At 42.7% G+C, this 27,859-nt stretch overlaps 1 protein-coding gene across 6 annotated transcripts; it reads right to left on the bottom strand.

The window, feature by feature from the left end:
• Nucleotides 1-5,450: 5,450 nt before the first annotated feature.
• LOC129814255 (TLC domain-containing protein 4-B-like) lies at nucleotides 5,451-19,640 on the bottom strand. Of its 6 annotated transcripts, none has more exons than XM_055867252.1 (8): nucleotides 19,222-19,590; nucleotides 16,962-17,029; nucleotides 15,302-15,468; nucleotides 14,987-15,076; nucleotides 14,808-14,866; nucleotides 14,610-14,704; nucleotides 8,586-8,659; nucleotides 5,451-7,602 (listed from the first exon to the last, which is right to left on the bottom strand). In XM_055867252.1, exons 3-8 carry the CDS (start codon nucleotides 15,454-15,456, stop codon nucleotides 7,287-7,289), a joined length of 789 nt encoding a protein of 262 aa, XP_055723227.1. In that variant the 5' UTR covers nucleotides 15,457-15,468; nucleotides 16,962-17,029; nucleotides 19,222-19,590; the 3' UTR covers nucleotides 5,451-7,286. The 6 variants fall into 6 exon arrangements, with proteins under 6 accessions (XP_055723227.1, XP_055723228.1, XP_055723229.1 ...); XM_055867253.1 differs by having other exon boundaries at nucleotides 16,966-17,029; XM_055867254.1 differs by lacking the exon at nucleotides 16,962-17,029 and having other exon boundaries at nucleotides 19,550-19,640.
• Nucleotides 19,641-27,859: the final 8,219 nt, after the last annotated feature.

The following is a 27,859-nucleotide window of genomic DNA, read 5'->3' as shown; positions in this document are numbered from 1 at the left end:
AGGGGTAGACCCAGTTCTGACCCGTACCGCCCAGGGGATCTGGGACACTGACAGATCAAAGGGCTGACCTAGGGCGTGCTGCTGGTTGTCCAGCCCAAAGTGCTGCATGTCATGAGCGTGACACAGAAATGAAGCATGGCTTTGAATGACATACACCTGATGTAACTGGAAACTCTGTAGGCTACGTCGCATCGTTTTATGTTATTTCTCTTTATCCAGATGCGATGTAGCCTACAGAATTTCCAGTTACATCAGGTGTATGTCATTCAAAGCCATGCTTAATTTCTGTGTCACGCTCATGACATGCAGCACTTTGGGCTGGACACCCCACCTGTCTTGATCAATGAGAGGATTCGAAATAGACAAAATTGCGGCCTATGCATTATTGGATTACTTCATGAAGCAAAAATGTATTTAATTTAATAACGGAACATTTTATAAATTCCAACGTTCCACCTGCAACATGCGAAGGGAGAGACACCGCTGCCTTCCAAGTTGAGAACTAAGGAAGTATCGCCATGTAAAGGTTTGTTGAAAATTAGCTGTCTGACCTTTCATTACCACTGCTGTAACGGTGTATGGAAGCATTGCATATCACGTAACAATTCTGTATTTATTGCTGTAGAAGCTCCTATCTTGTAACTGACTGGTTTTAAATACATTTTAGCCATTAGCCAACAACTTCCTGGATAAAAAAAGAGGAAGTACACCAAATGCCAATATTATTATACTTGTAGGAGTAACAAGTAGTGTAATTATACAGTAATAAGAACGATACACTGCGCATCTAAAACACATTTATCTGGTTTGCGTATCATGTTTGCCATATCAATGTCAGACACACATTTCTCTGTCTTCTGCCTTCATGGGGCACTCCACAAACTCATAGACCCGGTTCTGATGTGCTGATCCTGAGGTCATTTACCACCTTCACAAGTGCAGTCTCAGTGCTATGATGGGGTCTAAAACCAGACTGAAGCATTTCGTATACATTGTTTGTCTTCAGGAAGGCAGTGAGTTGCTGCGCAACAGCTTTTTCTAAAATTTTTGAGAGGAATGGAAGATTCGATATAGGCCGATAGTTTTTTATATTTTCCGGGTCAAGGTTTGGCTTTTTCAAGAGAGGCTTTATTACTGCCACTTTTAGTGAGTTTGGTACACATCCGGTGGATAGAGAGCCGTTTACTATGCTCAACATAGGAGGGCCAAGCACAGGAAGCAGCTCTTTCAGTAGTTTAGTAGTAATAGGATCCAGTATGCAGCTTGAAGGTTTAGAGGCCATGATTATTTTCATCATTGTGTCAAGAGATATAGTACTAAAACACTTAAGTGTCTCTCCCGATCCCAGGCCCTGGCAGAGCTGTGCAGATCCAGGACAGCTAAGCCCTGGAGGTATACGCAGATTTAAAGAGGAGTCCGTAATTTGCTTTCTAATGATCATGATCTTTTCCTCAAAGAAGTTCATGAATTTATTACTGCTGAAGTGAAAGCCATCCTCTCTTGGGGAATGCTGCTTTTTAGTTAGCTTTGCAACAGTATCAAAAAGAAATTTCAATTGTTCTTATTTTCCTCAATTAAGTTGGAAAAGTAGGATGATCGAGCAGCAGTGAGGGCTCTTCGATACTGCACGGTACTGTCTTTCCAAGCTAGTCGGAAGAGTTCCAGTTTGGTGTGGCGCCATTTCCGTTCCAATTTTCTGGAAGCTTGCTTCAGAGCTCGGGTATTTTCTTTATACCAGGGAGCTAGTTTCTTATGACAAATGTTTTTCGTTTTTAGGGGTGCAACTGCATCTAGGGTATTGCGCAAGGTTAAATTGAGTTCCTCAGTTAGGTGGTTAACTGATTTTTGTCCTCTGACGTCCTTGGGTAGGCAGAAGGAGTCTGGAAGGGCATCAAGGAATTTTTGTGTTGTCTGAGAATTTATAGCACGACTTTTGATGCTCCTTTGTTAGAGTCTGAGCAGATTATTTGTTGCGATTTCAAACGTAATAAAATGGTGGTCCGATAGTCCAGGATTATGAGGAAAAACATTAAGATCTGCAACATTTATTCCATGGGACAAAACTAGGTCCAGAGTATGACTGTGGCAGTGAGTAGGTCCAGAGACATGTTGGACAAAACCCACTGAGTCGATGATGGCTCCGAAAGCCTTTTGGAGTGGGTCTGTGGACTTTTCCATATGAATATTAAAATCACCAAAAATTAGAATATTATCTGCTATGACTACAAGGTCTGATAGGAATTCAGGGAACTCAGAGAGGAACGCTGTATATGGCCCAGGAGGCCTATAAACAGTAGCTATAAAAAGTGATTGAGTAGGCTGCATAGATTTCATGACTAGAAGCTCAAAAGACGAAAACGTAATTTTCTTTTTTGTAAATTGAAATTTGCTATCATAAATGTTAGCAACACCTCCGCCTTTGCGGGATGCACGGGAGATATGGTCACTAGTGTAACCAGGAGGTGAGGCCTCATTTAACACAGTAAATTCATCAGGCTTAAGCCGTGTTTCAGTCAGGCCAATCACATCAAGATTGTGATCAGTGATTAGTTCATTGACTATAACTGCCTTTGAAGTGAGGGATCTAACATTAAGTAACCCTATTTTGAGATGTGAGGTATCACGATCTCTTTCAATAATGGCAGGAATGGAGGAGGTCTTTATCCTAATGAGATTGCTAAGGCGAACACCGCCATGTTTAGTTTAGCCCAACCTAGGTCGAGGCACAGACACAGTCTCAATGGGGATGGCTGAGCTGACTACACTGTACACTGTACTGTACACACTCTACACTGTACACTGTACTGACTACACTACACAGTAGTAAAATAAATCCCTGGGGAATGCCCACAGGGAGACCCGAATAGCAAAGCTTGATTTGCCCTCATGTTGGTAATAGCAAGCAGGCTAGGTAGTGCTAGATATCAACAGCTAATCCAGTAGGGACTGCAAACTAGTGAGATTCAATTATTCAATAGCAACGCGACGTTGCAGAGTATGTGACAAAAGTTCACGCTCCCTCCCCAATGCTAGCTTCGCCCAACGGTCCCCCGCCCACTACGCTTGTGACTGCCATTAGGTACCGAGATGAGATCCTCAGACCCCTTGTGAGACCATATGCTGACACATGCACATTTGTGGCCTGCTGGAGGTAATTTTGCAGGGCTCTGGCAGTGCTCCTCCTTGCACAAAGGCGGAGGTAGCGGTCCTGCTGCTGGGTTGTTGCCCTCCTACGGCCTCCTCCACGTCTCCTGATGTACTGGCCTGTCTCCTGGTAGCGCCTCCATGCTCTGGAAGCAAACCTTCTTGCCACAGCTCGCATTGATGTGCCATCCTGGATGAGCTGTACTACCTGAGCCAATTGTGTGGGTTGTAGACTCCGTCTCATGCTACCACTAGAGTGAAAGCACCGCCAGCATTCAAAAGTGGCCAAAACATCAGCCAGGAAGCATAGGAACTGAGAAGTGGTCTGTGGTCACCACCTGCAGAACCACTCCTTTATTGGGGGTGTCTTGCTAATGGCCTATAATTTCCACCTTTTGTCTATTCCTTTTGCACAACAGCATGTGAAATTTATTGTCAATCAGTGTTGCTTCCTAAGTGGACAGTTTGATTTCACAGAAGTGTGATTGACTTGGAGGTACATTGTGTTGTTTAAGTGTTCCCTTTATTTTTTGAGCAGTGTATATTTTCCATTTTTTATTCAAATGGAATGGAGTAGAACAGCAAACACACACATATGTGTTCACATGCCACAGTTCATTACTGCAGGCATGACTGTGCCTTAGGGCCAAAAGGGCAAAGCATGGAGGCGTCGTTGTGTTCTGTGTCGCATGAAGTCCCCCATCACCTGCACCACTTGTTCAGTTTGCCTCTGCTTTACATCAGAAAGAGACTGCTATGGGACATGGCACAGGCAGCAATATATTGTGTAGAGGACTCCAAAGGGTCTACCCCCGCTTTTTTTTTTATTGTGTTAGAATTGCTTTTTGATATGTTGTATATAGTTATTTGCACTGTTGAATATAGTTATAGGTCATTTCACCAATTCGGCCACTTGGGTACATTTGGGCAACTTGTGTGGGACACCTGGGTGACTTCATGCTAAATGTCATGTAGCTCACCCATTCCTGAAGTTATCAGTCTGAAACTTTGCACACCTACAGTTGCCCTCTTGTGTTATCCATCAAAATTATCTCCAGCATCCTGACTGTGTGGCTATTCTAGTACATGTGAAAATTATGCTACAACAATAAAAAAACAGAAAACGTATGCTCTTTCTTTCTCTTTTCTTCCACCAGATCTACTGTGTTATATTCTCCTACATTCAATTAACATTTCCACAAACTTCAGAATGTTCCCATTCAAATGATAACAAGAATATGCATACCCTTGCCTCTGGGGCTGAGCTACAGGCAGTTAGATTAGGGTATGTCTTCAGGCGGAAATTGAGAACAAGGGATGCAGCCATAACAAGTTAAAGCTAACCCAACTAGGTTAAATGTTAGTTAGCTAACATTAGGCCATATCTGAGATACTAATAATATTACTACACAGATCATAAACATAACGTTTGCTAGCTAGCTGACATTACGCTTTAACTTGGAGTATTTTGTTTAGACATGTAGCTATAGTAGCAGTCATCCCAATCCAAAGAGTACGGGCAATACAAACCGGTTTTCATAGCTTTCTGACAAAATTAGAAACGTATAATATCTGAAACTGTAGCTATACTCTTACCCGTATACATGGATGAACGCTTCACGGCAGACTGCGACCCCTTTCATTAAATAAGACGTCCTGTGTCATTTCTGTTTTGTTTTTTACAGCTTGCTTGGCTCATTGTGTCAAGTCACTCTGGTTCACACTGACCGTGTGCAATGCCTTAAGAATCATCAGATCTTTCTCCCGCTTTGTCACAGATGCCAGGGTTGCCTTTAGTTTGAAGATGTAATCCAGAGAAACCCTTTTACAGTTCTCCATGATATCTTTCAAAATAGCTGCAGTAGAAAGGATTATCTACCAAGCAGCTCATGTTATAAACAGAAGGTGCTACATGGTGAACTCATCTTTCGGCATGTCCAGACCATTAATTATCTCAGCCAATAATGGCTAGTGGGAAGATTCCTGTCTTTTTCCGTGGCTAAAGCAACTAGGCTTGTCATTTTAAAAAATTATTCATACATACAGATGGCATACACGTTCGTTATTAAGGCACATGAAAGTTCACATTTTCCAGAAGGCATTTCTGCCAATGAAAGCATTTTGATTAAAAAAAGAACGTTCAAATGCCTCTTCTGTGAAGTAGTTTCCCTTGTCGTTACATCAAAGACAGTAAACCCTGTGGTTACATGTTTGTCTACTTTGGTTTGGTAGAGGTCTTTCAAATGATGTCATTACCGACCCCGACTGAAAATCCGCATTCCGGTTTCAAAAGAAATGGGATCATATAGGGAATGTATTTCTTTTTATTTAACTAGTCAAGTCAGTTAAGAACAAATTCTTATTTACAATGACGTCCTAGGAACAGTGGGTTAATGGCCTTGTTCAGGGGCAGAACAACAGATTTTTACCTTGTCAGCTCAGGAATTCATTCCACGAACCTTTCGGTTACTGGTCCAACCCTCTAACCACTAAGCTACCTTCCGCCCCAAAATATATCTCAATTGCATTCTCCTCGCGTCCTCTCCTTGCCTCCTTCTCAAAACCCATTGGATGAGAAAGCCAGAGGTCCCACCCCTCTGACCTTCCACTCAAATGGGTTGAGAAGGAGAGAATATGCGATGAGTATCCAATTGAGATTCTCCCAATGAGAAAAACATGCCAACATCCCCTACAGTAAATAAACATGTATGTTTTCTGGATAACTTTTTTAAATGATTGTGAGTGAATCAAAGTATTTAATGTAATTCAAATTCCCAAAAAAATACACGCATGCATAATAGCACGTTTTTAACAACAGACAGAGGTAATAATGGTGGGCAAAGTAGCCATAAGTATAGACAAAACAATGTGATGACCAAATTACACTAAACCAAGGTTAACATCAATCATTTGTTTATGAATATTGCTCAATGCGCCTTGCCCTCTGTACCCTCCCTTTGAGTACGTTCAGTCTTGACAAAATGGAAAATACAATGTTTGCAGTCCCGCATTGTCTCCACACGAGAGCAGGACATCTCAACAGCAGACACAAGCAAACACATGTTGTCTGCTGACAACTGAATGACAACTGAAGACTATTTAAAGCAGCTATGGACATTTAGTTATCACTTACTCAAAGAAGAGTACATTACTAAAATGTTTTTTTTTTTTAAATGAAATATTAAAACTACCATGGCTGTAAATGTCACAATAAATAACATATTCTCATCCAGAAATCAAACAGGGATTTCACATTATGAAGCTCTGTTTCAACAGTTAATAATGAAGTATTATCAATCATTTGTTAACTCTGCAAAGTTGCTTGTGTGAAGTTCTACTGTGTGTGTGTCGGTTAGACATAAGTGCACTTTCATGGCTGTTATCATAAATCACTTAGTAAGGTCACTTCTAGAGATAAAATGACACAATCTGGCATGTTTCCTATGGTTTGTCTTAAGCTACCCTGATAATTTATGCACATGACTGATAATTCCTAGGCCTACTGTATGTTCCAAACATGAGCAGGCTCCTGAGCAGAGACTTCAGTAGGAGTCTGATTAATATACATCTTTTACATTCTAATGCTGGTGAAAACACAGATTTAATGAGTAATTAGGTAAGTAAATTAGGTTATTTTTGTTCATATATATATCTCTCATGATATTTTTGCAAGAGCCATCTTTACAGCTTCATAAACATTAGAAAAATATGTGAGCTCCTCTTCCATTCTCATCCATGTCAGTTCATATCATTTTGGCAATATGCACAAGACACCGTTGGGTGGACATAAACAATTTAGAAACAAAGGGTCCAGCAGACAAGGGTATTTGTCTGTCTGTTTCCATCCATGATGTCACACCGTCCATTCACTTATTCTCTATCTGTAATGACCAAGAGGAGAGATAGTCCAATGGCTTTTATGATGTCCCCTCCCATCATGGTGGAGGACTTTAGCGCTTGTTTAATTGTAAGTATTCTAGGCAGATAAGTGTAGTGGTACGCAATTTACCTAGGGCTGGTCATGGGATAATAGGGACTCTCATGACATTTCCAGTCCATGAACCATTTGATCCAAAAATGCCCATGAACCATTTGAAGCAGACATATAATAAAATAACACCATCATTGCCTTTTTCAATCCCTCAGTGCACTTTCCCATTCTGCAGCTTTTCCACGTTCACTTTTCCAGGAGAACGCAGGACACCAATGCAGCCACGGGCCATTTTATGCATCCACATCACGTTCATAATGTCTAGACAGAAACTGGGGCCCATCCAGGCACAGCGGCCACCAAAGGTTACCCGGTAGAAGGGTTCCGTCCCGTACACGGCATACATCCGGCTGTAGTACAGTGGCATGACCGCTATCCTCACCAGGAAGAAGGATGCCGTCATGGCAATGCCGTTGACCATATTTGGTAATGATCTTTTTGGGTAACCAAGCACTTCAAAGAACCAGCTGAAAGATAGATACAGTTAGGACAGTTATGGATGGTGACAGAGTGAGATAAGAGTTGACGATGAACTCACTTTGTAATGGAGTCATGGATATCAACTGGCATTGTTACAGAAAGGTCACCTACATTACACATATATACAGTGCCTTCAGAAAGAGTCCCCATTATTCAATGGCCAGCCCTATGTAAAATGTGTATCACTACGCTACAATCCTCCACCATGATGGGAGGGGACATGGTAAAAGTCATTGTACTACGTCTTGACTTATTCCACATTTTGTGGGTTACAGCCGGAATTCAAAATGGATTAAAATAGATTTCGCCCCCCGTCACCCATATACACACAATACCCTAATGACAAAGTGAAAACATATTTAGACATTTTTGTGAATACTTATGTAAATTAGATTTCTGTATTTCATTTTCAATAAATTTGCAAACATTTCTAAAAATATGTTTTGACTTTGTTATTATGGGGTATTGTGTGTATATGGGTGTTGTTTTTTTTATTTTTTTATTAAAAATGAATAAAAAATAAAATGAACACAATAAAATGTGGAATAAGTCAAGGGGTGTGAACACTTTCTGAAGGCACATATACCCAGCACTTGAAAGGTTTTAAGTACAATTCTTTAACATTGCATCTGTATTTTGTCTTTGTTGGATTAAAATCAGGATAATAGTATACAATTAGAAATGGGACTCAAATGTGTTTAAGTATGAAACATGGGTCTCTAATAATGCTGTCAGATACAAGCTTTTGGCTGGGTGTGTCTGATCTGAATTACTATAAGTAGTTACACATTAACAGTCAATACGGTTTCTGAAATGGTTAAATGCACTACTACCAACGACAAAAACCCTTCTGCAAATACATTCAGGGCACCAAATGGTTACTTTACAAGGTTCCCTCTACTTCCCAGGTAATGTTGTGCGTGCGAGTTTGCGCACGTGCATGAGTCTATTTGGCATTGAAGTTACCTACCGCTGATTCACACAAGGAGTGGAAAGCTCTGCGACCAGACGGAAGTTAGCAAAATAAGGCAACATTCCTGTGCTCTAAAAGAGAAAGAACAAAGTGCAAAGAAAATAATGGCAAGAGAAGTACACTCAATAATATTTGAGTTCAGGATAAATCATGATCGTAAACTTACTGTACAATCTCTAAAAAGGAAAAATTGAGGTGCACTTACTGGGGTTATGACACAGTTAATAAACTTGGGTCACAGACATTTTCAAAAAGTGTACAAAAAGTGGTGCTGAACATTCCAGCAGTGCATGCTCATACCTCTAAGTACTGGTAAGTCCATACTGTTACTAGGCAACATGTGCTCAATGTACCACAACAGAATCCACTACAGACAAGATAGGAAGGGGCCCCTTCTGTACCTAGCCAATTAATACCAGCCTGTTCTTTGTTTAGGCCATTTTTTGCATGTACTGTATGGTTAGCATGTTAGAGACACAAGACTAGGTCAATTGATCACACATTAGGGATGCACGATATGTCAGTGAACATATTGGAATCGGCCGATATTAGCTAAAAAAATGCATCAGTATCGACCCAATGTCTAGTTTAACGCCGATGTGAAAACGAAATGTAAAAGCTGACGTGCATAACTATATAACGTAGGTACATGATGTAATGACGCCACGTAAAATTTTGTACTACACCTGGAACACATCATTCCTAACCTAGCCCACAATGTCTGCTGTGTGGATCGAGCAGTCAACAAGTCGAGCAGTCATTTGAAAGAGTAAGAAAATTACAGTGAGACAACTCAAAGGCGAAATCCATTAACGCCAAGATAATGGAATTAATTGCCCTTGACAATCAAACGTTCTCTGTCTTGGGTGACGTTGGCTTTCGCGACTGGTCGAGCACCGGTACACACTAACGTTACCAAGTACGCTATTGTTCAGTTGCTGCCCTACCGGAGTTAAACAGTAATAGCGTCACTGCTATTAGCTTCACAACATACTATGGAATGCCATTTGGGTCTTTGCGTGTCAAAAAATATACACGTCAAATAACACTATATGACAATAACACTACTTGATGCGTTTAATAAGCTTTAAATTCGACACGTAAAATAACACAGTTCTATTAGAGAATGTTGTGTTTTGAATATGCACGTGTAAGCCAAGCGCCACCAATACTATCAGTAGCACCGTCAAAGCTGTACAAAAAAAGTCTGCAAACAAGCAAACACCGGCCACAAACGATGTGTTTACAATAGCGCGTTGGTAATAAAGCATTATTTGTTCGACCACAACTTATGGGGTAGCTAGCTAGCTTTAACTTGGTACCTAGCTAGCACCAATACAACCAGCCTGACAACAATGACCAATAGAAACTGCAGTCATTTTCACTATTCTTAGCAATGATTTAGGAATCCTTGTGAGTAAGTATTAGCTAGGTAGCCAGTTGTTCGCCTATTGAAATTGAACTTCAGTTCATGAAAATAAATAGCTAGCCAGCTACTTAACCCTGTTTCCCAAAGCTAACGTTATAAGCAGCGAGCTAGCTTCATCTGGCTAGTGAGGCTCGACCGGACTGGGTTATGTGTTGTTGAAGCTAGCCACAATAAGGATTAGGCACAATAGTGGAATTTGTGGTTTTCCTTCAAAATAAAAGTACCCCTTTGAAAGTGATGCCAGTTACAATTGGTGGAATCAAGCCATATTTAGACTAGATGATGTTAAAGAAGATTGGAATGTGAAGCAATGAAATGCGGTATCAGTCTACTCGGTGACACCCCAGAACACAACTGTGAAGCGTTTACGCAAATATTAGCGTTGCAGCTCTTATCGCGGGACTGTGACAAATCACCTCCCCAGTCAGCATATTGTGTGTATTGACATTCATATTGCACTGTACAGCATTATCTAAGGATTGGGGATCAATGAAATAGGGTAACAGTCTACTCAATACACAAGAGATTTTTTCCCCAACGTCCTCCACAGTTATCTGACTCGAAAACATCCACGCAGTATTGTTTTTCCTCTGGAATAGTGTTCAATACACATAGGTTGACAATAAATGTGGCTCAATTCACAGTTGTTTCAGAGTCCCGCAATAAGAGCCACGATGCTAATGTTCTCTGAGTGTCACTGAGTAGACGGATATCCCATGTCATTGATCCACCATCCATAGGTAAACCTGTACAGAGAAATAAGAATGCCCCCAATGCAATACTAAAAAATAATAATACATCCAGTGTGATCAACAGAATTTTGTCAAATGAACAAAAAAAAAGTATCATATTACTCCAGTGCTAGCCTCTCAACACTGGCTTCCTGGTAAGACGAGGGCTGATTTCAAGGTTTTACTGCTAACCTACTACCTTCTGATTTGGTCCTGCCGTACATACCTACAAGTACGCTACGGTCACAAGACGCAGGCCCCCTAATTGTCCCTAGAACATCTAAGAAAACAGCTGGAGGCAGGGCTTTCTCCTATAGAGCTCCATTTTTATAGACTGGTCTGCCTACCCATGTGAGAGACTCAGACTCGGTCTTGACCTTTAAGTCTTTATTGAAGACTCATCTCTTCAGTAGGTCATATGATTGAGTGTAGTCTGGCCCAGGAGGGTGAAGGTGAACGGAAAGGCACAGGAGCAACGAACCGCCCTTGCTGTCTCTTCCTGGCCGGTTCCCCTCTCTCCACTGGGATTCTCTGCCTCTAACCCTATTACAGGGGCTGAGTCACTGGCTTACTGGTGCTCTTCCATGTCGTCCCTAGGAGGGGTGCGTCACTTGAGTGGGTTGAGTTACTGACATGATCTTCCTGTCCGGGTTGTCGCCCCCCCCTTGGGTTCGTGTCATGGGGGAGATCTTCGTGGGCTATACTCGGCCTTGTCTCAGGTTAGTAAGTTGGTGGTTGAAGATATTCCTCTAGTGGTGTGGGGGCTGTGCTTTTGCAAAGTGGGTGGGTATATCCTGTCTATTTGGCCCTGTCCGGGGGTATGGTCGGACGGGGCCACAGTATCTCCTGTCTCAGCCTCCAGTATTTATGCTGCAATAGTTTATGTGTCGGGGTGCTAGGGTCAGTCTGTTATATCTGGAGTATTTATCCTGTCTTATCTCGGAGTACCTGACCCCTAGGACCATACCTCAGGACTACCTGGCCTGATGACTCCTTGCTGTCCCCAGTCCACCTGGTCATGCTGCTGCTCCAGTTTCAACTGTTCTGCCTGCGGCTATGGAACCCTGACCTGATCACCAGACGTGCTACCTTGTCCCAGACCTGCGGTTTTCAACTCTAGAGACAGCAGGAGCAGTAGAGATACTCGGAATGATCGGCTATGAAAAGCCAACTGACATTTACTCCCGAGGTGCTGACCTGTTGCACCCTCTACAACCACGGTGATTATTATTATTGGACCCTGCTGGTCATCTATGAACATCTTGGCCATGTTCTGTTATAATCTCCATCCGGCGCAGCCAGAAGAGGACTGGCCACCCCTCATAGCCTGGTTCCTCTCTAGGTTTCTTCCTAAGTTCCAGCCTTTCTAGGAAGTTTTTCCTGGCCACCGTGCTTCTACACCTGCATTGCTTGCTGTTTGGGGTTTTAGCTAGGTTTCTGTAGAGCACTTTGTGACAAAAGCTGACGTAAGAAGGACAATATAAATACATTTTATTGATTGACTTTTGTTGATTTTATATAAACAACATTCCAACCTTGTTTAGCATTATCTATTCAATTATGGCATAATTCTACTATTTATATTAACTTGCATCACTGTCAATGACATACTTTTATTTTGAAGGCTAAGGCTAAGTCCACTATTGTGGCTAATCCTTATTGTGGCTAGCTTCACATAGATGGGTCTGACCACCATTAATCAAATAAGAACTGTCTTATAAATTAGGGTTATTTTAGATGACACCTAGTTATATAGTTAGCTACCTAAATATAGCTACTGAAACAGATTTGTCGTTTTGCTATGTTTTTGGGCAAGAACATTGTTTGCATCCATGGCTTTTTAAAATGTTTATGACCAGCACTGTAGGTGCGCGAGACAACTTTATCAGCATCACAGCATTTGTATATATCGATGAATCGTTGTAACATATGAAATACGAGTAATAGTGTAATAACTACATACAAAATCCATGAACTCGTTCAATTATTATGTGACATGCAGTCATATTCAGGTCCTGATTGGTCAACAAGCTTATTTGACGTGTTAAATAGTATCTTTTTTGACACGCAAAGACCCAAACGGCGTTCCATAGAAATCCTGGTTGAGAATGAAATGACTGAACAACGAAACAGCACAGCAAGTAAGTGAAAGAAATAGGTTTTGATTATGTTTCTGGTAATGAGGACATACGTAAATGCCAACAAAATAACTTTTTGCTCAGTGTGGTGCGTGTGCGTAACCTTTATTGAACTAGGCAAGTCAGTTAAGAACAAATTCTTATTTACAATGATGGCCTACCCCGGACTACACTGGGCCAATTGTGCGCCGCCCTATGGGACTCCCAATCACGGCTGGATGTGATAGCCTGGATTCGAACCAGGACTGTAGTGATGCCTCTTGCACTGAGATGCAGTGCTTTAGACCGCTGCGTCCATGTGTGTGTGTTAACTATTTAACTGTACTAGAATGCTTAAAAGACCGCAAAAAAAATGTATATCACTTATCGTAACGTTTTTTGGACAAGGAAAATATCGGTATCGGGCAAAAATGTTATATCGGTGCATCACTATCACACATGTTAGTGGAGGAGAGAGAAAAAATACATACCTACACAAAACAGAAGTGCAACTAGTGAGAACTGGCACAATTAAAAAGCCCCCATCTCAACATTGTTAAAGAGAACAAACACTCCCGATAAAATAAAAGATGTATGGACTACCTATGTCGATGACAGATAAGTTAATGTCATGATCAATTTCAGAACCTTTACTCTACAATCCATTCTAACATTACCTAGTTTACTAAAATAAGTCAGTGGTGACTTGGAAATATATGAGAGGTCCCTTTCTTTGTATAGTTGTATAGGTTGTAGGGTTGAAAGGTCAAAACAAACAAAAAAAAAGGCAGCATGCACCTATCACCATTACAGACGGAGTGAAGGGAAGGCTTCATGCAGTATAGACAGAACATCTACAGGATGGTTTACTGGGACACAGATTAGGCCCAGTCTGGGACTAAAAAGCACTTTCAATGGCGACTCTCCATTGAGCATGTTTTCTAGTCCAGGACTAGGCTGAATGTGTCCTGGAAACCCGCACTACAAGCCATCACATTCCATGCAAAAAATGGTCCCAATTGTCATCATCGTTAGTCTTAGCAGCCACTGAACCTGATGGCCCAGAACACCTACACAGGACAGGACCAAGAGTGAACCGTCATCTATACCTACCTACCTACCTACCTACCTACCTACCTACACTGTTGTCTAGCTTTCGGTGGTACGTCAAATGAAGATATGCAATAAATGCAACAAAAACAATGATTTTCAGTCCAACTAGCTCCCAAATATTTCTTCCGACTCATACATGCACAAAAGACAGTGCAACGTGTCCTTCCTCAATAAAACTCAAATTGTCAGCCAAATACCTAGTTTAAACTCTATCCGCAGCGATTTTTATATGATACAGATACAATTGAACAAGTAACATATCAAAACTGCTTGACAACTGTAACTACTCACTTACACTGTACCGTCCAAAGAGGGGAGGGAAACAATTTTTTATGTTCCATTACTGGGTAATACTCTCGTAAGTGCAGTAAAACACGTTTTGCAATTATTAAAACTGAGTAATAACACTTGTAGCAATGTACTTATAGGTCAATTACACAGTACCAACACTGTAAATCAAAGTGTTCCAAATATAATGCTGACTAAAGTGGAACTCTACTATTTCATCACTGACCAGACTTTTGTTATCCACTCTAACCCATCCCATCAAACTACATGGGTGTTCACCCTTGGCCCATGTCACTTCCCCATCTTGCCTGCACATTCTGCTCTGGGTCAGTAAGGAACTCACCAGTACATAGTAGTAAGCATAGAGTGCTGCCAGGTGGTGGATTACAAAAAACTTGTCCCCTATCGCCCGCCAATAGTAACATATGAGCAGCATATCTGCAAGACAGACAAGGGAGATAGCTCACTGTATGGGTCAACATAATCCATGGGAATATGCAAAGTAATACAAGGGTTAGACATGTCTGAAGTGGAGACCCACCTGATAGGAGGTAGCCACAGGTTATGGCCACATTTATTTTCACCAGTGACGGATCTCCCCTATTGGCAAGATAGCACATGTTGAAAATATGATAAGAAAGCCTGGTATCAAATATACAAAATATGACTACTCTACCAAGGATTGCACACTTATCACTCAGTAGTCAGGGAGATTCTTACCAGACAGGGTCATAATTGACTGCATCATCATGAAGTAATATGTAGAGACAAAAAAGCCCCACTATCAAGGCGTGCAAAGTAGACACAGTTCTAGAAAACACAAAAAACAGACAAATACTCAGAAAAGCATACTTCCTTAAACGCAACATTTGGTGGCAGCAGTGGTATTCCACGCATATGGACAATTCTCGACAACGATATTTGAAAGTGTCTACGCTCAGAAATATGCTTCAACTGGGAAAATGATAATACAATAGGTCTTCTGATAGGAGCTTTGACTGAATAGTCAATAATATCATTTCTCAGATGCTGTACCTGGAGTTCCACTCTATGGTGTGTCTGGGACTGAGACGGTGGTACCCAGGAAAGAACTGAGCAGAGATCCAGGGGCTGACAAAGTGGAACAGACACTGGAACGTCACAAAGCTGGTGGCGGCGATGGACAGGACCAGCGGAGAGAAGCTCTCCATGATCACTCGTTACTGAGAGAGAGAAAAAACAGACAAAGGAGTGTGAGTTCATAGTAGAGTGTCAAATAGGAGCGTGAGATATGAAAACATACAGCACAGTCAGTCAGACTACATCAACTGATATCTTATACTAATACACTCACTCAAAGAGATGTAATAGTTTCTCTCTCAAAACGTCAATTATTGGCACCCCTAAAGATTCTTATAAATAAAATCTGCATTAATTTTCAACTTTTTAAAATTCATTTCAGCTTAAAAAAAGGTCAAATGCAGCCATTTTTAATCTCTACATTAAAACATTTCTGGTTATCAATTAAGTATCTTACTGTGATTGTTTTAAATTTTAAAAATGACCAAGGAAAAATAAAAAATACTGGGGCTTCTTAGCAAAGAGCAATTTCTCATGCCATCTTTTGCTAGGACTGTCTGGGAGTGGTGTAAGTGGGGAGGGGAACATTTTAAAATAGCTGTTATTGGCAGAGAGGTTTGAAACTCTCTTACTGGTCTATTACCTAATTTACAGCCTGTAACCAAGCAGCCCAAAACAAAATCCTGCCAAAAGAGGCTGACATTTGAGGCAGTCTTTTCAAACAGCTCTTACACTAAAAGCTCGTTATTAGTTTCACAAAATCACAGTATTATTCCAAACTCAGTGTGGAAATCAAAACGCTGGAACCGGTTCAGGGAACAGAACCGAAAATGAAAGCTGAACCCGAGATGAAAGCTATCTATACTGTTCAGTAGCAGAACTGTTACTTTAAAAGCATTGGAACCGGTTAATAATGTTTTTTATGTTCCAGTCCCCCAAAAAACATTTTAAAATCCCCTAGCAAAGCCCTCACTCTGTCACTCAGAAACATATTCCAGCATCTGTGGTGAGTTTGCTAGCTGGAAATCTTTGCCAGTGGCTTGCGTAGGCTACCTGCACCTCCCCGCTGAAGCATAGGTTACTGCAGCCTACTGAGGACGTTACAAGCATTACAAAAAAAATTATTGAACATTGGATTCATTAATTACAAAAAGGTAAGTCGCGTTTTAATTATAGTGCTGCTCTGCACACACAACTTCCTCCATAAAAGCCACTCCTCTGTAGGTATAATTCAGATAATGCATGTCATAACAAGATGCCCAGTGATTCAAGGCAAGCTTTCTTCATCCTCCCTTGTGCGCAAAATGTCAGTTGCACCACGCAGTGAGGAAGATGGTTCGAGAGGCAAAGAGAAATCCAGTGGCCAAAGTTGGAGAATTACCGAACTTGGTTACGTCTTCGTGTCACCCAAATCTACAATCTTCCATGCCAAGAAGCTCTTTAAGGGTTGCCAGAAAAAAAGCCTTATTGAGAGCAACCAACAAATGTAAACGCCTGGAGTTTGCTAAACAGCATTGGTACGTGGACTGGCACCGGTGCTCTGGTCAGATGACATGAAAATAGAGCTCTTTTGCCATGCACACCAGTGGTGAGTTTGGCGTCAAAAGAAAGATGCATATGCAGAAAATAATCTCACCTACTGCAAAATATGGTGGTGGATCTTTGATGTTATGGGGCTGTTTTGCTTCCACTGGTCCTGGGGCCCTTGATAAAAGGTCAACGGCATCATGAACTCTCCCAAGTACCAGGACATTTTAGCAAAAAAAACTGATTGCCTTTGCCAGGAAGCTGAAAACTGTCCGCAAGTGGATTTTCCAGCAAGACAATAACTCCAAGCACTAATCAAAAACCACAAAGAAATTGTTAATTGATCACAACATCAACATTTTGCAATGGCCATCTCAGTCTCCGGACTTGAACCCCATTGAAAACCTGTGGTTTGAATTTAAGAAGGCAGTCCCATAAGCACAGACAAAACAATCTGGAAAAATTCTGTATAGAGGAATGGTCTAAGATCCCTTGCAATGTGTTCTCCAACCTCATAAAACATTTTAGAAATGTTGACACCAATCTTGTTGAGAATTATTTGTATTACTTGTTAAACAAAATCTATTTCACTTAACAATTGTATTAGTATAAAAGTATTTGTTTTTTTACTATTTGAGCATACAATATAGCTCAGTATTTGAATTAGTTATTTTATACAGTACTTTTTGCTCATCTTTATCAAGGTTACCAATTATGTTGGACTGTATGTCATCACTTGCTTCTGCAGTATCTGACCTCGGGCCAGGACCCATGTATTTACCACCGGCTGCCTTGAAACAGTGGACTATTTGCCTATTCCTACATAGTATTTGTTGATTTAGTTGCGTTATCACGTTAAGGTCATTATCAGTCCATGGGTCAGCCAAAGCCACATCTCATGTACTCCCCCACTGCTTTACAAATAGGCCAGTCACACTCTCACTCATGTGGTCATCAGATCCTTTGGTGAAGGGGTGTAGTAGATGACCCCGACCTTCTGTTCACCTGTCAGTACTAAAGCTGGAGCGGACATATTTTATGCAAGGATTTATTTGGTGAGAGGCATTTTAGGAGGAAGTGCAACTGTATGGCAAACTGCATTCCTAACAGTCACTTGAAGTGTTTCTGTATTTCTTGTTTTTTTGAGGTTCTCAATCGTAGAACAACTCAAATTCTGCTCAACTCCCTACTAAGAATAACATGTCCATGTAGAAGTGTTGATTCCTCAAAATGGTGAGAAACATTCCTAGTGCCCTTAAGAAAATCGATTGAATGAACCAAACCTCACCTTTAGCTAACAGGAGTGGGCCGACCAATCATACTTGTAAACAACTCTTTGACCCCATCTGGCTGTGTCAAAATCGCTGGTGGTCTGTAACTAAATACAGGGACACACGCAGATCCCCCTACATGTCCCCACAGCCCTAAACCCCAACCCTCCTCCACAAATGAAAGGAAACATGGGGAACCTCGCCAAGCTCTCCTCGAGTGTCTGGGTCAGGTAGTTGTTGATCACAAGTGAACCTGTCTGAAATAGCCAATGACTTAGGAAATATAAGAAGTTGTGGAATAGTGTAAATTGTGGTCAGACAGAAATCTGAACAGCTGACCTGTTTTAAGATAAAGTAGACATAGCATACTTTTTCAAACTAAAGCACGAATAACTACTGCACAATACAACATTATCTCTACAGTAGGCACCGAGTACAGTATACTGTAGTACTGGGTTATGAGGGTAGATACTGTACTGACAGAAGTCCATAAGACAGTAGCATCACTTAAGTGTGATACTGATAGGTCAATAGACAGGCAGACAATTGATACAAGGCAAGCATATCGCACACCATTGACAGAAGCATACTGTACTTACCCTCAAGCCACTGTCGTAGTTTCTAAGTAATGCTATTCCCCCGAGTAAAGGTGCTACAAGGAGTAACAAGACTTTCACTGGCAATGACACCCTATAACCGTCCCGTCAACGTGCGCTACAGAAGTGCGAGTAAGGCCAAGTGCATTTCAAGGGGAATACCATTTCCCGATATATAAATATCCCCCGTGATGTCGAAACCCAGGCTGTGTACAAGAGAGTACCCGTAAAACTGGTTGCCCGACATATTTAGGAAAAGTGACTCCACATCGCAACGCAGGCTGTGTAGATCTACAATAGGAGTTGGTCGCTTTACGGACAACTGCTTTACACCTATGTTGAGATTTTTATATTGACTAAAAGTTAAACGCGTAAAACTGGTAGCGGGAAATATTTAGGCTGAAATGACTAGAATGACTTCAGCATATGTTCATGCAGGAGAAAATGGAAACAATCCTGTTTTATGACTCGTTTGCTTTAGCTAGTGACCCTGTCAACTTACCTTGTTCTTCACATAGTCATGAAATGGCTTTGAAATAGCCTAATCATAACGCTGCCTTTCCATATTTTAAAGAAAAATGATGCTCAAGTTAATACAAGCTAGCTATATTTGGAATGACTAGGCCTATTCCTTTGTGGCTTTTTTTCCCCGAAAAGATTTAGCCTAAGCCTGTTTTGAAAGCCACTGTTAGGCGGTGAATTCATCTGATGTTTGATAGTTGCACCCGGATGTGGAAGGTAAGCTACTTCTTTTTTTTTTAAACAATAGTTTTTACAGCCTCTATTGTCTTCTAAAGTCAGATATCTATCTTCCTCCCTCCATTTCGCACCTCTCCCTGTATGTCGCCGCTGCTTCTTCTTCTTCTTCTTCTTTGGTGGATTTTTTTGTGGCGGTTGGCAACCAACTTTAATGTGCATTACCGCCACCAACTGGCCTGGAGTGTGGACTAGAAACAGGGAAGGCTCCGACTATAACTCTTTAACAAAAAAATGCATTCAGCCACAAACATATTCAGCCTGTTCCCACTTAGAAGGCTACTTCTAGCCTTCTAAGTTTAGGCTACTACATGATACTCAAATTTTCCCTATACCCATCATGAGTTTGCTACAAACTAGCCTATGAATTAAAGTTTACAATGTAGGTGCACACAGGTTGAGAGAAAAAATGTAGATGACAGACAGTGACACATGAACAGACAGTGGCACATTCAATACCGCCTTGCACACTCTTGCCTGCGTCCAGCTTATCCAGGGTGTAATCATTAGTCCAACAGTAAGTCTAAAATTCAGATATTTTTATCCCTGTGTCATTTGCTTCCGTTTAATAAACGTTTTGCAACAGAATCGGCAGAATGAATACTCTGATCACGCATAAACACAGTTCACTTTCATAGCAGCCACATTGTATTCCTTCTCTCCTCAATGCACTCTCCTCCTCTCACCTTTTCCCTTCGTTTGTGGACTTCAATGTACAACACATCAGCTGTATGTGACCAGGCAAAAAAAACTTTCAAAGCCAAACCATGTCATAACCGCTACACACAGCCTACATCGTTGTCCCCATATTTGCTAAAGTAACGTCCTAGTCAACGTAGTTAATAGAACTAATGTGCGAGTAAACCCGCTACAATCATTAAGTAATGTTACAGTGTATAGTCAGTAAGCAGTTACACCGGCGGGCCCCGGTGGCAATAAATTAATAAAACCAAAAGCTTAACTTGACTTGGAAGAGTTCCAGCGTTGGATAGTCATAGCCAGCTAGCTAACATAGCATCCCTCTGTTTGAGCCAGGTGTTCGAGTAACTAAACTAGCCAGCTGCATTTGCTAGCTAAGTAAGTGAAACTGAAAGTGAAAAAATATGAAAATCTCTCTTTCTATCTCTCTCTCTCTCTCTCTTGCTTCTTCATTTTTTAAGAAATTAATTTGTTGAAAACAGTTCAACTATTGTCTTTCCCTCTATTTTAGTCAACTACTCACCACATGTTATACACTGCAGTGTTAGCTAGCTGTAGTTTATACTTTTAGTACTAAATTCATTCTCTGACCCTTTGATAGGGTGGACAACATGTCAGTTCATGCTGCAAGAACTCTGATAGGTTGGAGGACATCCTCCGGAAGTTGTCATAATTACTGTGTAAGTCTATGGAAGGGGGTGAGAACCAAGAGCCTCCTAGGTTTTGTATTGAAGTCAATGTGTCACGTTCCTGACCTATTTCTGTTAGTTTTTGTATGTGTTAGTTGGTCAGGACGTGAGTTTGGGTGGGCAGTCTATGTTTTCTGTTTCTATGTTTGTTTAAGGGTGACCTAATATGGCTCTGAATTAGAGGCAGGTGGTTTTCATTTCCTCTGATTGAGAGTCATATTAAGGTAGGTGTTTTCACACTGTTTGTTGTGGGTGGTTGTCTCCTGTGTCTGTGTATGTCGTTGCGCCACACGGGACTGTTTTCGGTTTGTTTGTTTGTTCGTTCTTTTATGTAGTCAGTTTCCCTGTTCTTGCGTTCTTCGTGTTTCATGTAAGTTCGTCGTCCAGGTCTGTCTACGTCGTTTGTTGTTTTTGTAGTTTGTTAAAGTGTTTTCGTGTTTTTTCGTCTTTACTTTAATAAATAATTATGTCATCATACCTCGCTGCACATTGGTCTTCCGATCCCTCTCTCCTCTCCTCGTCCGAGGAGGAGGAAGAGCTAGAGCACCGTTACAGAACCACCCACCATTCCAGAACCAAGCAGCGGGACCACGAACTGTGGTCCACTAAACAGGAATCCTGGACATGGGATGAAGTATTGGAGGGAAAAGGACACTGGGCTTACATTGGGGAATATCGCCGCGCTCGTGAGGAGATGGAAGCAGCGAGAGCCCAGGATCAATGGTATGAGGAGGCAGCATTGAGACGTGGCTGGAAGCCGGAGAATCAAGCTCAAAACGGGAGATATGAAGGTACGCGGCTAGCAAGGAAGCACGAGAAGAAACACCAAAAATTTCTTGGGGGGGGCTAAGAGGTGGTGGGCCAAGGGCAGGTAGGAGACCTGCGCCCACTTCCCAGGCTAACCGTGGAGAGCGGGAGTACGGGCAGACACCGTGTTACGCAGTAGAGCGCACGGTGTCTCCTGTACGTGTGCATAGCCCGGTGCGGGTTATTCCACCTCCCCGCACTGGTAGGGCTAGATTGAGCATTGAGCCGGATGTCATGAAGCCGGCCCTACATATCTGGCCACCAGTACGTCTCCTCGGGCCGGCATACATGGCACCAGCCTTACGCATGGTGTCCCCGGTTCGCCTACATAGCCCAGTGCGGGTTATTCCACCTCCCCGCACTGGTCAGGCGACGGGGAGCATTCAGCCAGGTAAGGTTGGGCAGGCTCAGTGTTCAAGGGAGCCAATACGCCTGCACGGTCCGGTATTTCCGGCGCTACCTCCCCGCCCCAGCCCAGTACCACCAGTGCCTACACCACGCACCAGGCTTCCAGTGCGTTTTCAGAGCCCTGTTCCTCCTCCACGCACTCTTCCTATGGTGCGTGTCTCCAGCCCAGTGCCTCCAGTTCCGGCACCACGCACTAAGCCACCTGTGCGTCTCCAGAGCCCTGTACACACTGTTCCTTCTCCCCGTACTCGTCCTGATGTGCGTGCCCTCAGCCCGGTGCCACCAGTGCCGGTACCACGCACCAGGCAAATAGTACGCTTTGAGAGTCCAGTGTGCCCTGTCCCTGCTCCCCGTACTAGCATGAAGGTGCGTGTCCTTAGCCCGGTGCCTCCAGTTCCGGCACCACGCACCAGGTCTACAGTGCGTCTCATCCGGCCAGAGCCATCCGTCTCACCAGCGCCATCTGAGCCATCCGTCTGCCCAGTGCCGTCTGAGCCATCCGTCTGCCCAGTGCCGTCTGAGCCATCCGTCTGCCCAGCGCCGTCTGAGCCATCCGTCTGCCCAGTGCCGTCTGAGCCATCCGTCTGCCCAGTACCGTCTGAGCCATCCGTCTGCCCAGTGCCGTCTGAGCCATCCGTCTGCCCAGTGCCGTCTGAGCCATCCGTCTGTCCCGAGCCATTAGAGCCGCCCGTCTGTCCCGAGCCGTCAGAGCCGTTAGTCAGTCAGGAGCCGCTAGAGCCATTCGTCAGTCAGGATCTGCCAGAGCCGCCAACCAGACAGGATCTGCCAGAGCCGCCAACCAGACAGGATCTGCCAGAGCGGCCAACCAGACAGGATCTGCCAGAGCCGCCAACCAGACAGGATCTGCCAGAGACGCCAACCAGACAGGATCTGCCAGAGCGGCCAACCAGACAGGATCTGCCAGAGCGGCCAACCAGACAGGATCTGCCAGAGACGCCAACCAGACAGGATCTGCCAGAGCAGCCAGCCAGCCATGAGCGTCCAGAGCCGTCAGCCAGCCATGAGCGTCCAGAGCCGTCAACCAGCCATGAGCAGCCAGAGCCGTCAGCCAGCCATGAGCGCCCAGAGCCGTCAGCCAGCCATGAGCGTCCAGAGCCGTCAGCCAGCCATGAGCGTCCTGAGCCGTCAGCCAGCCATGAGCGTCCAGAGCCGTCAGCCAGCCATGAGCGTCCAGAGCCGTCAGCCAGCCATGAGCGTCCAGAGCCGTCAGCCAGCCATGAGCGTCCAGAGCCGTCAGCTAGTCATGAGTGTCCAGAGCTGCCATGTATCCAGCACTGCCCCTCAGTCCAGAGCTGTCTCTCTGTCCGGAGCTGCCCTTCAGTCCGGAGTTGCCCCTCTATCCTGAGCTACCTCTCTATCCTGAGCTACCTCTCTATCTTGAGCTACCTCTCTATTCTGACCTACCTCTCTGTCCTGAGCTACCTTGTCCCGGAGCTGTCCCTTATTTTTGTGTTGCCTCTTATATTAGGTGGGTGGAATAGGAGGGTGGTCATTCTGAGGGGGAGAAGTAAGCTGGGATTGACTATGGTGGGGTGGGGACCTCGTCCAGAGCCTGAGCCACCACCACCTCCCCTAAACTTTGTGCTGGTGCGCCCGGAGTTCACACCTTAAGGGGGGGGTTATGTCACGTTCCTGACCTATTTCTGTTAGTTTTTGTATGTGTTAGTTGGTCAGGACGTGAGTTTGGGTGGGCAGTCTATGTTTTCTGTTTCTATGTTACCTACCTAATACCTACCTAATATGGCTCTCAATTAGAGGCAGGTGGTTTTCATTTCCTCTGATTGTGAGTCATATTAAGGTAGGTGTTTTCACACTGTTTGTTGTGGGTGGTTGTCTCCTGTGTCTGTGTATGTCGTTGCGCCACACGGGACTGTTTTCGGTTTGTTTGTATGTTCGTTCTTTTATGTAGTCAGTTTCCCTGTTCTTGCGTTCTTCGTGTTTCATGTAAGTTCGTCGTCCAGGTCTGTCTACGTCGTTTGTTGTTTTTGTAGTTTGTTAAAGTGTTTTCGTGTTTTTTCGTCTTTACTTTAATAAATAATTATGTCATCATACCTCGCTGCACATTGGTCTTCCGATCCCTCTTTCCTCTCCTCGTCCGAGGAGGAGGAAGAGCTAGAGCACCGTTACACAATGTAGCAAGAGGAAGATGGAAGCTAGCTGTCCTCCGACTGCACCATGATGCTACCAAACAGAATGCTGTTGCTACTGTAGACCAATTTAAAACAGTGTGTTTTAATTAATTATTTGGTGACTATATTTATTATAGGTTTATCTAAAAATGATAACCTTTTCAATGTTTTACATTTTTTTTAAATTAAATTCACTGAGGAGGATGGCCCTCCCCTTCCTCCTCTGAGGAGCCTCCACTGGTCGGTTTCGGAGTTTCCAAGTTTTAGTTGTTTTGAACGTGGAAATAAGAACCGTGTAGAGTATCGTACTACTTTATTGTATGCCATTCACCCATAGCATGTCATTGAACCAGTCATATAAGTAAACAGCGTTGTGGGAAAGCTAATGCCACAATATGACCAGCATATTCAGTTGCTCTCTTGTCCTCTATCCAGTTGCTAGTTGACTTGATAAAGGACCTCTCTGGAGCAACTGTCTACTTCTGATGTGTTGGAACAGCTACTTATGATTGATGTATAAAATAATCAACTGGGGCTGATATGCTTGGTCCCTTCTTATTACAGCTTTCTGCTCCGTTGATTGCGGAAGCATTAACACATATTTTTAACTTGACAGTTACATCAAGTACTATGCCTAGAGTTTAGAAGGCGGCCCATGTACTTCCTCTACATAAAGGTGGCGACCAGAGTGATCAAAATAATTATCGTCCCATTTCCAAACTCTCTTGCCTGGCAAAAATCCTGGAATCATTGATTAATACTCAGCTTAGATCCTTTTCAACGGCTGCATCTTTTCTGAATGTAAAACAGTCAGGGTTCAGACCAGGTTATAGTACCATCTCTGCTACTTCTATGGTTTTAAATTATGTCATAAATTGTTTGGATACGAAGAAACACCGAGCTTCCCTCTTCATTGACCTGTCCAAGGCATTCACACTGTGGATCACACCTTACTTATTCAGGAACTCTCTACGATTGGCTTAGATAAGGCTGCTTGTCACGGGTTTGAGAATGATTTAAAAGACAGATCACAGTGTGTACTTACTGAAGGCGTTAAATCAGGATTTCTAGACATAACAAAAGGTGTCCCACAGGGTTTGATTCTTGGTCCAGTTCTTTTCTCTATTTATATTAACAGCATTGGTCTATTTGTACAAAACTGTAACTTTCATCTGTATGCAGATGACACTGTTGTATATGCTACTACACCTACGGCAGCTCAGGCTCTGTTGACTCTTCAATCTGCTTTTACTACCATGCAGAAAGCCTTGGTTGACCTGTAGTTGGTACTAAGTGCTGATAAAACCAAGTACATGCTTTTTACCAAATCATGTAATAATGTAACTGACGATTTGTGCATAACTACGTTAGGTGGTGCCCTCATTGATCATGTCCTCGCCTATAAATATCTGGGCATCTGGATTGACGAAAAGATATCTTTTACAAAGCACGTTGACGAGTTAGTCGAGAAATTAAGAATTAAGTTGGGCTTATTCTATAGGAATAGGGCTTGCCTTTCATTAAATAGTAGAAAACAGATCATTCAGTCTACATTTATTCCTGTTACAGATTATGGCGATATTATATACATTAATCCAGCGACAGTAACAGTGTTTTGAAGCCCTTGGACACAATTTATCACAGCGCACTTCATATTATCACATCTGACAGTTTTGACACTCACAACTGCATCGTTTATCATAAAGTTGGTTGGACCTCACTAAAAACGCATAGGTCACATCCTTTTTCTGTTTTTATTTATAAAGCCTTACTCAATAAACTACCAATTTACTTAACATCATTTTTGAAATATAGAAACTCAGAATACTACACTAGATTCCAGGATTGGTTATTTAAGGAGACTCCACGTGTATCCACAGAGTTGGGGTAAATCTGCCTTTTCCTGCCAGGCCCCAATCATGTGGAATAATCTTCGAGCAATGTTTCATTTGGATGTGGTGTTGTCTCTGTGTCAGTTTAGAAGAAAGACTAGGAATTTTATATTGATACATGTGTTTGTTTGATTGTTTATATAATATTTGCTATTTAATTTAATACATTTTGTGTTTTAAATTGTGTATAATTTGATTTTCTGTATTGTTCCCAGGGCACATTTGAAAATGAGACCTAGGCCACAATGTGTTTTCCCTGGTTAAATAAAAGTTACTACAAAATATAGCTGTTTACAATCACCACTAGATGGTGGGATTCCCTTTCTGTTTTTCACTTGTTTTTTTCACCAACACAAATGTTTTCCACTGATGAATACAGTATTTACACTTTCTTGAGTAATCTCAAGCAAGCTGAGGAATTCTTACATGACATAGCTAGCTTATGTGATATTATATCAAATTAAAGTACAACAACCCCATAATGTGTTGCTTCATGTATGATTAATAGGCTGCTGTATGCATGCCTTCATCAATTACGCTACCTGAGGTTCCTCTACATAAGTGAATATGATTTGAACATGGTTTAATATCCAATATTATACCATGAGCTGAAGTGTATGACTACTGATTACTCTAGCCTATGGTTTATACTCACAAAATAAATATGTTCCGTTACAAAACAAATCAGCAGTCCAAGAGGCTAATTACTAATAGCATCAACTGGCTTACAGTATTCATTCAGAAACCTGGATTTGTTCTGGATAATATTTAACCAAACTAATTCCAAAAATCTCTCTCTGCATGTTCCGTAATAACAATATTACAAAAACTCTCTGCATGTTCTACAGGCCAAACGCTTTGAGGATAATACAGTGCCACCAACGCGACCCGTTACAAAGGACTGTGGGCTCTCCCTGGCAGACGGGAATAAGACATTTATACGTGTTAAAGCTCGCAAGGCTGCCGGCCCAGACGACATCCCTAGCCGCGTCCTCAGAGCATGCGCAGACCAGCTGGCTGGTGTGTTTACGGACATATTCAATCTCTCCCTATCCCAGTCTGCTGTCCCCACATGCTTCAGATGGCCACCATTGTTCCTGTACCCAAGAAAGCAAAGGTAACTGAACTAGATGACCATCGCCCCGTTGCACTCACTTCTGTCATCATGAAGTGCTTTGAGATGCTAGTCAAGGATCATATCACCTCCACTTTACCTGTCACCCTAGACCCACTTCAATTTGCTTACCGCCCCAATAGGTTCACAGACGATGCAATTGCCATAACACTGCACACTGCCCTATCTCATCTGGACAAGAGGAAAACCTATGTAAGAATGCTGTTCATTGACTACAGCTCAGCATTCAACACCATAGTACCCGTCTGGCTGCATCACCACGTGGCACAGCAACTGCATCGCCCACAACCGCAAGGCTCTCCAGAGGGTGGTGTGGTCTGCACAACGCATCACCAGGGGCAAACTACTTTCCCTCCAGGACACCTACAGCACCTGATGTCACAGGAAGGCCAAAAAGATCATCAAGGACAACAACCACCCGAGCCATTGTCTGTTCACCCCGCGACCATCCAGAAGGCGATGTCTTTACAGGTGCATCAAAGCTGGGACCGAGAGACTAAAAAACAGCTTCTATCTCAAGGCCATCAGACTGTTAAACAGCCATCACTAACACCCAGAGGCTGCAGCATACATATAGACTTGAAATCATTCGCCATTTTAATAA

This window comes from Salvelinus fontinalis, chromosome 17 (assembly GCF_029448725.1).
Source record: "Salvelinus fontinalis isolate EN_2023a chromosome 17, ASM2944872v1, whole genome shotgun sequence".
Classification (NCBI taxonomy): domain Eukaryota; kingdom Metazoa; phylum Chordata; class Actinopteri; order Salmoniformes; family Salmonidae; genus Salvelinus; species Salvelinus fontinalis.
Note: the sequence above shows the minus strand (reverse complement) of the source record. Positions and strands in the feature narration are given on the sequence as shown.

What these genes read in the sequence shown, in the direction of transcription:
- LOC129814255 (XM_055867254.1), bottom strand. Translation starts at nt 15,456, where the DNA reads ATGGAGAGCTTCTCTCCGCTGGTCCTGTCCATCGCCGCCACCAGCTTT. An exon ending in GTCAATTATGACCCTGTCTG is followed by an intron (nt 14,867 to 14,986) that starts GTAAGAATCTCC and finishes TCTTGCCAATAG; the next exon opens with GGGAGATCCGTCACTGGTGA. An exon ending in CTGTGGCTACCTCCTATCAG is followed by an intron (nt 14,705 to 14,807) that starts GTGGGTCTCCAC and finishes TCTGTCTTGCAG; the next exon opens with ATATGCTGCTCATATGTTAC.